The sequence below is a fragment of the Electrophorus electricus genome, chromosome 12 (assembly GCF_041902795.1).
Source record: "Electrophorus electricus isolate QZ-2024a chromosome 12, ASM4190279v1, whole genome shotgun sequence".
Taxonomy (NCBI): domain Eukaryota; kingdom Metazoa; phylum Chordata; class Actinopteri; order Gymnotiformes; family Gymnotidae; genus Electrophorus; species Electrophorus electricus.
This window is the reverse complement of record NC_137508.1, coordinates 22454096-22465000: the sequence shown is the minus strand read 5'-3', so window position 1 is coordinate 22465000 and position 10905 is coordinate 22454096. Positions and strand designations below refer to the sequence as shown.

At 43.8% G+C, this 10905-nt stretch overlaps 1 protein-coding gene across 3 annotated transcripts in view; it reads left to right on the top strand.

Annotated features, from left to right (window-relative positions):
• Nucleotides 1-3630, top strand: part of ppp2r5eb (protein phosphatase 2, regulatory subunit B', epsilon isoform b) — a 16738-nt gene extending 13108 nt beyond the window's left edge. For all 3 annotated transcript variants that reach the window (XM_035531678.2, XM_035531679.2, XM_081724698.1), the window contains 6 exons: nt 239-292; nt 422-472; nt 585-704; nt 1049-1176; nt 1448-1549; nt 1774-3630. In XM_035531678.2, coding sequence (XP_035387571.1) covers nt 239-292; nt 422-472; nt 585-704; nt 1049-1176; nt 1448-1549; nt 1774-1873 — 555 coding nt within the window. In that variant the 3' untranslated portion in view covers nt 1874-3630. The remainder of the gene's footprint in view (nt 1-238; nt 293-421; nt 473-584; nt 705-1048; nt 1177-1447; nt 1550-1773) is intronic.
• The last annotated feature ends 7275 nt before the right edge of the window (nt 3631-10905 follow it).

Below are 10905 nucleotides of genomic sequence, written 5' to 3'. Positions count from 1 at the left end.
ACAGCAAATTTTCTGCTTCTGGACTTGTGAATCAAAGCAGGGAATTTTGATGCATGTGTTTTGAATGTCCTGCCTCATTTCGGAATGATTCATATGAATGTTGTGAAGTCTTTCAAGCAAGACTATTCATTTGAATTCCTGGGAACACCAAAAAAATAATTTATGAAGTTCACTTCCAGATTTTTTTTGATAAATCTCCCTCATTCACGATTGCTTTTTTTAAAAATTTCTTTTGCAGCTGGCGTATTGTATTGTACAGTTCCTAGAGAAAGACCCAACGTTAACAGAACCAGTAAGTGGGCCAGTGCAACCCAGCACCAGTGTTCTATGTTTTATTCCTGAGAGTGTTCCCTGTTACAGGCAGCCATAGCCTAAACCACTCTCTTTTTTTTTACATTTCATTTTCTTTCTTTTTTTTTAGGTCATTAGAGGCCTTCTTAAGTTTTGGCCAAAGACGTGCAGTCAGAAGGAGGTAAGCCCCCTACCTTGGAAGGTACCGCTAATCCAGGAAGGGGATTTTGAAGATTTAGATGGAACAGACGTGCTGATGCGTCCATGTGAGACCATTCTGTGTGTGTGTGTAGGTAATGTTCCTGGGGGAGCTGGAGGAGATCTTGGATGTGATCGAGCCCACACAGTTCGTGAAGATCCAGGAGCCGCTCTTCAAGCAGATCTCCAAATGCGTCTCCAGCCCACACTTCCAGGTCTCCGTCTACCTGTACTGGGTCTCGATGTTCAGTTCAGACTCCACCATTGCAGCCCTCTTTAGAATGAACCTCTGTTTACCAGTAAAATGTACAGACTGTAAACTACTGTGTACTTGTAATAGTAACTGCACATTTTAAAGGTGCAGTATGCAGGGTTTCGTTAAGATTTTAGAGGTTCTGCTTGTCATTTGCATATTGCTTTGATTAAGGATATGCTTTCTGCACACGCTGAGCATACAGGTGTGTGTGCAGTACCAGTAGTTTCAAAGGGCTGTATGCAGCACAGCGAAAACCTACAGTAACTCACTTTCTGATTCGTGTGTGCACATGCGCACTCGCAGGTGGCTGAGAGAGCACTGTACTACTGGAATAACGAGTACATAATGAGTCTTATCGAGGAGAACTCCAGCGTCATTCTGCCCATCATGTTCGCCAGCCTGTACCGGATCTCCAAAGAGCACTGGAACCCGTAAGTGTGCCCCCGGTCTGTCAGCCTTGGCTGAACACGCTACCGTGAGGTTCAATCCAATGCCACGCACATGTGCACACACCCCACACGCGCACACTGTTTATGAGAGAGGAGTAAAGAAGTTGTGCAGAACAGAACATTTTGTGCTTTGCAAAAGATTTATGAGGGAAATCATAATATGATGGACAAATTTGAAAATTTTCAATTTGAAAGTCGTTCGCCTTTCTGCACTCATCTGTCTGTTCTTTTGCGTTCTTTGATGTGTTTTCAGGGCAATAGTAGCTTTAGTATACAATGTTCTCAAAGCCTTCATGGAAATGAACAGCTCTTTGTTTGACGAACTCACTGCCACCTACAAGTCAGATCGCCAGAGGTATGACAGATCCGCTCATTAACACACACCTCCCTGACATATGACAAACCTCCCACACACACAACACTCACTCACCAGTTTCTACCTCACACACTCCCTAGCCTCCCTCACACAGGGAGTCCCACTCTCTCCCACTTCTTCAGCCCCCTTTAAGCTGTTGTCTGGAATTTAAGCACTTGTACTTCCACTCTTCTCCTCCTCTCATCCCCTCCCCTCGTCTGCAGAGAGAAGAAGAAGGAAAAGGAGCGCGAGGACCTGTGGAAGAAGCTGGAGGATCTGGAGCTTAAGAGAGGTCTGCCCAGTGCCGCCATCATCCCCACCTAACCACGCGCCACCTCTCCCGGAACGTTTTTCCAACGCCTCCACAACACTCCCGGAACGCTGGCCAGCACCTGCACAGTCGTCTGATTTCGTTTGTTTTTCTTTTCTTTTTTTTCATTCTCTGTTGTGCACATTACTTTACGATCGATACTCCTTGCCGTTTCCAACGTTTCTGCAGCACTGTAAATAACTTCCCTTGTCATTATTTTTTTTCCTTTTGAAAATATTACACTGAACAAGAAACTAAAACAATTTTAAAAAGGACTTTAAAAAAAAAAAAAGCGAGGGGAAAGAGGGGTAAACCGCGTGAGAGCCCCTCACCGCGATGGGTTTATAAGGACTAGAACAGACAGTCGGACTGGAAACGAACCTGTACCACTTGTGTGGAGACAGAAGAATCACAGCATCTGGTTGGACCACCATCATTATTCGACCCTTCGAGGAAAGGCTCATTCCTGCTAGCCTGACACCAAACCCCCCCCCCCCCCCCCCAACACACACACACACTTTTGAACTCTCTCTCTGTCCTGCCCCCCTGTATCTCGGTGTTGACTAATGCCTGGCAGCCACAGGAGCAGCCTTGCCAGGAAGGGGGGGCCCCTCTTCCTCCTATAAACCTCGTTCTCTCAGTCTGCCCTGGGATACACCAATAAAACCTGGACAATTATAAAGTCCAGCCTCAGACTTTCTCTCAAAGCTACACAGTAACCAATTAAACACCGTGAGGTGTTTTTAATCTGTCTGGGCTCCTCTGCTCTCTTGCTGATGCCCCACGTGTTTGTCTCTGTTTGGATTTCTGGGTCTTTTCTCTTACACACCAGTCTGGCACTGGGAACAGCAAACTGGCAACCAGTAAAACACCCCACCCCCCCAGCACACACACCTACCAAACACCACCACTGTGAGACAGGAAAGATCAAGCCCCAGACCAGTGGCTTGCGTTTTTAATTTAAGCACCACACACACAGACAAATGCATACTGTGTGTGTGTGTGTGTGTGCGTGCGTGCGCAAGTTTCTTACAGTGTTAAGTATCTGTTTATTGTAACTGAATTCAGCACATTGATATGTTGTATTTTAGTCAAACCTTTAGTTTGTGTGTGTGTGTGTGTGTGCGCGTGCATATGTATGTGTGTATATAAATAAATAAATATATACATACATACACAGATACGTGTATAAATAAATAAATATATACACACATACATACACATAGATATATATGTATGTATGTATATATATATATGTGTGTGTGTGTGTGTGTGTGTGTGTGATATAGAGATAGAGATATATATATATATATATATATATATATATATATATAAATAAATATATATATATATATAAATATAAAATTTCTTTTTTTTTTTTGGTTAGGAAGGGTTGCAGAGTATATCCACTATGTTGAGAGGTATTACTGAACAGGTATTACTGCTTCCTGCTGTTAAAATGTTTTCCCCTTGTTCCTCCTTCTCAGTTTTTACTTTTTTTTTCCCACTGAATTTGTCCATTCTGACTTTGTTTTTTAGTTACATATTTGGTGGAAGAGGACTGCTGCAGATTGAATGAGTGAGTGAGAGAGAGAGTTATTGTGGGACGGTGGAGGTGTCAGACCCACCTAAACTCGGTATTGCGGTGAGTTCTGCCAGATTAAACCCACTTCAGAAAGAAGTACAGAGAGTCAAAAGGGTTGAATAAATACAAATGTTTAATTATTTTAAAAAATAAAGACATATTAAATTAAATCTGTTTTGAGATAAAGACATGATGCACTATAGCGTTCTTTGGCTCTGGAGTGGGATGTGAGACCTGCTTGTGTGAACGAAGTGACTTTCTCTCGTGCCCTTTAACGCTCTGCTCGCGCTATGCGCCTGTGCTCCGCATAGCTGAAAGCTCGTGCGTTTTTGCTGTACTGTAACGCAAACGATCGTTTCCGCCACCAGAGGGCAGCAAGTCCACACCGTGCGTTCCCCTCCTGACGCACCGCTCTCGTATATGATCGCTGTGGTAGCTTGTCGACAGCAGCGCAGAAAATAAATGTTGTCTGGCATCCAAAATGAGAAGCACACTACCAGCAGACGTGGAGGCCTACAGCCCAAGAGCATGAACCTGGGAATGTTCCACACTCGGGGGAGTAGAAGCTCACTGTAGGTGTACAGTTAAAGTCTCCAGCCTGTCTTGCCATGCACAGTTGGTGTTGGGCATAGGTCAACTCCGTACCAACAGTCAGTTTTTGACTGCAGGGCTGTCGTTGACTGGATATGTTTGGGCTTAAAATGACAGTCTTACTGCAACACAGCTCCTCATTTTAGTTTATACCCACCAAAACGTTAAAGCTGTGCCTATTACACCCAGTAGTGTGGTCTTTGGCATGCGAGTGTCCTTGCTCTGTTGAGGACACCCAAATAATGTCCAGTAAGCTGTGGGCAGCTTACTGGACACCAATAAAACGTGTGTAAGGTGCAAGGTGAGTATTTGGGAGCACACACTTCCCAGCTGTCAACATTGTGCATGGCAAGTTGATTGACCGCGACATGCTTGTAACAGTCACTGTTGCTCGGATTGCCTCATAAATTGTCTGGTCGAACCACGGGCATTGCGATGCGCTCCTCGTTGCCCTAAGGGCAGAACTAAGCCCGCCATCTCCCGGGGGCGGGGGCTTTACTGTTCTCTGAAGTGAACAGATCTGAGGGCGACTCCTGTGGTATTAACCTTTAACCTGTCAAATGCGAAGGGGGAGACGGAGGAACGCCCCAGGCGTTACCATGACCGGGGGTGCATGGGAAAGATCATGATTAAAAAGAAGGAGGTTCGGACATATTGTAATAAAAACTCCCTCTAAAACACGATCCCTCGGTGGGGGGTACTGAGAACAGGTTATTGGTGGTGTGTTGGTGATCCTGTATCACCACTTCTGTTTCAGTGCAGTGTCCTTTTGAAGCATTTGTGCCAAATGAGGACGCTCGCTGTAATTTACTGTTTCGATGGGCTTGTCCGTCATTGGCTGATGTAATTCGCAGATTGGTTTTTTTTTGTGTGTTTTTTCAGCAGGTTTTTAAATTATTTTTATTGTGGATCAATCTTACTGAAAAAAGGGCTAGGATCGTGCCAGACAAATATCACTTTGATGGATCATAGCTGTACAGGGAACTTGTACTGCATTTCCGTCGATTTGCTTTGAGGAAAACTAGTAATAACGATTAAAAAACAAAAACAATGTGCATTTCAAGCAAAGTGCATGATCCACTATCTCACCTGTGAAGCAGATATGTGGGTGCCACTGTGTGCCTTACAGGATCTCACCCGTGAAGCAAATATGTGGGTGCCACTGTGTGCCTTACAGGACTCGGTTCCCAGGCTTTTAAAGGTCCATGCTGCTACATTTGCCTTAAGGGCAAGATGAAGGGTTTACTTCGCGGAAAATGAACCAACTACTCGCCTGTAAATCATTTAAATTGGCTACTGCGAGGAATCTTTGGCAGATTCAAGCCCTGAGCCGGCTATAAATCCAGCCCGTCGAGCCCAAAAGTCCCCCTCGGAAACTTATTTTTCTCCTTTTTCCTCCCCTCCAAAAAAAAAAAAAAGGCAAACTCCCTGCTTCCTTCAGCATTTAGCCAAGAGCTTGTGCTGTGTGAGGCTTTGCACTAGAGTAAACATGGCGGGAGTAACGTGTAGGTTAGTGCTATTAAAATCGGACAGACCACCCCATCACTGCTTTAATAGGATTTATGTCTTGGGTGGTTTGTGGAGTTAATTTTGTGCCAAATGTTTCAAATTAAATACAATCCACAAGCAAAATATCACTATAATCACTATATATGTGATTAACAATATAATATTAGAAAAATGACACTTTTTTATAGGGGGTGTGCCTTAGAATAAGGTATTAACCTTAAATCAGTTTAACAATAGAAATTTTGGGGCGTGGAGTGCTCTTAAGTATAGCCACGCCCACTGCGAGCTATAGTAGTCAGAAAAAAAAGGTTGAAGTTTGCAACCGCTGTTAGCTAGAACTCTCTCTTTTCTATATGGTAGCATAGGTGTTGCTGACAATATAGCCATTGATTTTACATGTAACTGATTAAACGGAATCTCAGTGTAATCAACGTAGATAGTTAGTTAATTAAGACATTTAACATGTGAAGCATTAGCAAAATATGCAAACAGGAAAACAATTAAAATCTGGCAAAATGAGTGAGTGAATAATAAACTTAAACAAGTCTTGTTGGAAAAATATTGTCTGCCTTTGCAATGTATTTTCCTACATTTTGATCACCATTGTGAATTTTATTATGTGACAATTTTAACTCCATAGGAGTTTGCCACACGATGTTGCAGACGTGCTCCAAATGCAGTCGGCAGGCCGAATGGTGGGCAGCATACAGGGTTGTCCTACCTGTCCACTTAGGTCCAAAATACAGAGAGGAGGCTGTGGAGTGGTTAATAGAAGAGGAGGCAAAACTGTCTCCCTGTGATTAATTTTAATTTACTACTGCAAACAGTATTACGCCACTAGCAGTTACTCCTAAGGCTATTATCAAATAAGTGCTCACGGAAACAGAGCAAGACCAGGGATGGGATGGGGGCGGGGCACGGCACTCCACTCCACCTACCCCATCTGCCCGAAATGAAACACACACACACACACACACACACACACACACAAACATGCTGTCTCTCTCATCGCATCATGCTTGCAATGAAGCAGCAGCTCTTATACATGATGCAGAAGGAGAAATGGGCATCGTGACACAGTCTGGGGTGTTGTGTGATGTCACCCTGACAAGACAGTATCTCTCTCTCTCTCTCTCTCTTTCTCTCTCTCTCTCTCTCTCTCTCTCTCTCTCTCTCTCTCATATATACAGCTCCAGAAAAAAAGAGCCCGCTCCAATTTTTTCTTAAATCAGCATCTCCACATGTACAGCAGCCATTCCATTTGAGTGTTTGTTGAATTCCTTCACAGACACACCTCATTCTACTTATTGAGTTGCTGAATAGATGATCACCTGAACAAAATCCTGTTCTAACAAGCAACAGTATAAAAACCACTGCTGCTGCCATCACTATTCTCTTGTTATAGAACCAGCTGGATGGGAAAAACAGTGCTAGGACTACGCAAAAGTAAGTGTAGTCAAAATACAGCTACAGACTATGCCAAAAGAGTTGAAAAGAAAGGCTCTTAATGAGGAAAAGAAGGGTTCAACTGTAGCTTTACTGGCAGAGGGATACAGTGAGCATCAGGTTGCTTCCATCTTGAAAATTTCAATAAATGTGGTTCATAAGAACAAGGCCAAGCAGCAAATACATGGGACAACAGCTACAGCCTGGCAGAGATCGAAAATGACTCTCTACCACCCGTGATGATCGCCACCTCATTCGAATGTCACTTAACACCCGTAAGATGACGTCAAGTGACCTACAAAAAGAATGGCATGCAGCAGCTGGGGTGAATTGCACAGAGAGGAGGGTTCGAAACAGGCTTCTGGAGGCAGGGCTGAAGTCATGCAAAGCTAGAAAAAAGCCCTTCATCAATGAGAAGCAAAGAAGAGCCAGACTGAAGTTTGCAAAAGACCATAAAGATTGGACCGTAGAGGACTGGAGTAAGGTCGTTTTCTCTGATGAGTGTAATTTTCAGCTTTGTGAAACACCTGGTCACGTAATGGTTAGACAGACCTGGAGAGGCCTACAAGCCAGAGTGTCTCACCCACTGTGAAATTTTGTGCATGATTGGTGATGATCTGGGGGTGTTTTAGCAAGGCTGAAATCGGGAAGATTTGTCTTTGTGAAGAACACATGAATCAAGCCGCTTACAAAACTGCTTCCTTCTGCTTTGCCAATGTTCCCCAACTCTGATGATTGTTTTGTTTTGTTTTTTCAACAGAACAATGCTCCATCTCACACAGCCGGGTCAATCAAAGTGTGGATGAGGAACCACCAGATCAAGACCCTATCATGGCCAGCCCAATCTCCAGACCTGAACCCCACTGAAAACCTCTGGAATGTGATCCAGAGGAAGAAGGATGGTCACAAGCCGTCAAACAAAGCCGAGCTCCTGGAATTTCTGTGCCAGGAGTGGTGTAAAGTTACCCAACAGCAATGTGAAAGACTGGTGGAAATCATGCCAAGATGCATGAAAGGTGTGATTAAAAATCAGGGTTATTCCACCAAATCTTGATTTCTCGACTCATCCTAAGTTGAAATATAACTACTTTGTTGTTTATAAATGAATATGAGCTTGTTTTCTTTGCATTATTTGTGCTCTGAAATTTCTGTAACCGTTTTATTTTGACCATTAGTCATTTTCATTTAAAAAAAAAAAATGTACAATATTTTTATATGGAATTTGGAAGAAATGTTGCCAGTAGTTTATAGAATAAAACAACTGCTCAGCCTGGTCAAACACACCCATCAATTGTAAAACTAGAGAAACTGATACATTTGCAGTGGTCTCTTTTTTTTTTTCTGGAGCTGTGTGTGTGTATATATAATATGAGAGAGAGATTGATTTGTCTTATTTGCCTGATGCAGTGTTTTCATGACGGCTTAGTTTCAAGTCCTCCATTTGGAACCTTCACTAGTAATGGTTGGGCTATATTGATGCTGCTGAGTATGATGCACAGTTCCCTTAATTTTACCCTGTACCCTACCAGCCACCAGATCTACATGCCTGCATCAGTTAGTTTTGTTAGGAAGTATTTATCCACCATCAAAGAAACTTGGAGGAAACCAAATATGTATTGCTTGACAACCTTGCCTGAACTTGTAAGACTCCTATAGTTCTTTCTCTCTTTATCTTTCTTCCTCCCTCGCTCAGTCCTTCTCTCCCATCTTTCCATTTCATCTCTCCGTCGTTCAAGTTCTCTAATGTGCCACTCAGCCTCTCGCTTGTGTCGTGAGCAGACCCACTGTCGCACACTAGCACAGAGCACGGCAGCGCAGAACACTGCAGCACATGTGCCGTTTTCTATGCCCTTTACTTCAGACCATAGGCTGATTGGAGACTTGACTGAGAGACCCCTGAGTTGACAGGTTCACACGTCTCCTCAGGTGTGCTTGCCTGCGCACGTTGATCAATTCCTTCCCTTTAGCGTCAAAACCTCCGCAGCGTTCTTGCTTTTGCAGGTACGGCTAGACGGTTACGCTGCTGGGTGGACACCCCTCGCTTGCGGACACGTTGTCCGAGCTGAGCGGTTTGTTCGTGGGAACCTCAGTCTGACCCTAAAGATAGTAAGAGTGGGCGGAGTTAGCATGTAATTACCGTTGACACGGACACAAAGGAGCACGGGCGCTTTCACGCCTAACAGCACTAACCGATGCGCCGGCGCTGACTGGCGCAAGAATGCCTGCAGTCGACAGAGAGCGTGGAAGAAATTACACTCTGCTGCACATGTGTCACCATTCTTGGCAATGCAGTGTTTAGTTATGGCTGCAAGGCCTATTCATCAAGTCTGATTTAAGTGCTCTGACTTGATTTCTACATTAAACTTGGTTTGTTTATGTCTGCTCTCACTGCTACCACAGTACACAATCCCTGAAGCATGTTTCAGCACAGCTGTTGTGTTCAGGTAATGTAGGTATTTATTTTGTTCAAGATCTAGACACAATAATGTACATAATACAGACACAGTCAGTATGGCTACAGAAATTAAAAACCACATAACGCTTTGGCCTAAGATGGTATCATTTGCTCCAAGAGTGTCCTGGGTCTAAATCAGGCAACAGCAGAGACAGGACGAGGTTGGAGCATCCGTAGCTTGTCTGGGAGTGGGAAGTCTTCGGCTGTCTGATCGTGAAAGGTACGCCAGCCATCTGATTTACAGCTACAAAGGTTGGAGTCCCTATCTGAGTGGAGTTTCCATGTTCTGTCTGCGTGGGTTTCCTCCGGGGTCTTCGGTTTCCTCCCACAGTCCAAAAACATGGAGGTTAGGTTGGTTGATACTCTAAATTGTGTGTGTGTGTGTGTGTGTGTGTGTCCAGTGATGGTTGGTGCTCTGTCCTGGTCTTAACCTCCTCCCCTTTACCTGCACCCAGTACTGTCCCCCAGGGGGCTGTGGTTTCTGACTGAGAGTACGCTGTGCGCAAATGGGCTGCCGCTTCTCATCAGGTGTGTAAAAAAAAAAAAAAAAAAAAAAAAAAAAAAAAAAAAAAAAAAAAAAAAGCGATATTTTGTAAAGCAACCTTGAGTTTGAGAAAGGCGCTATATTAAATGCAACTAATAATAACAATAATACAAAGGACACTCCAGATTTTAGCATTTGACTTGTTACACACACACACACACACACACACACAGTTTCCAGTTCTAATCATGGAGCCCATGCTCTGCATAATGAATTGTTTTCCATAATCTAACACACCTAAGTCTGTTCATTGGCCACTTACCAAGCCAATCAGGAGCTGAGCCAGACATGCATATGCAGAACAAGGACTAGCAATCCACAAATACAGGTTGTGCTTGTCATGTCCTCTCAGAGCAAACATCAGTGTACATCACTTAAACTATATAACCTGTGCTATTGATCAGAATCACACTACTAACATTCCCCTGCCAGTTCAAGTGTGAGTTTATAAGAGATTAAACTAAAGGTTTATACAGGCAGTATGGACACCTGGGTCTGTTGTCTTTATGGGCCACTGCCGTACTTCTAAGGCTGCATAGCAGCTAAAAATAAGTCTTGTACACGTCTTGATTTTCTCAAGCAGCTCCTCTTTTTCCAGAGCACTATCTGCTAAATGTGGAGCTGCAAAGATAATCTATCGGTGCCTCTGAGCGTTCTCCACCTGTTCAGGGATCTCTTTTCTGAAACACAGAGGCCACTGTCTTATCGATAGGATATATTTAGTGACATTAGACATTTAACATCTAAGATCTTTTAATACCTCAATCTGCCCAGCGGTCAGAGAGGGAGAGAAGCTCACTAGCCAATTAGCACTCCGATCAATGCAGAGAAATGGGCCCATGCTGTGGTGTGTGTGTGTGTCTGTGTGTTTGTGTGAGAGAGACAGAGCGTGCTTGAGTGTGTGTGTGAGAGAGAG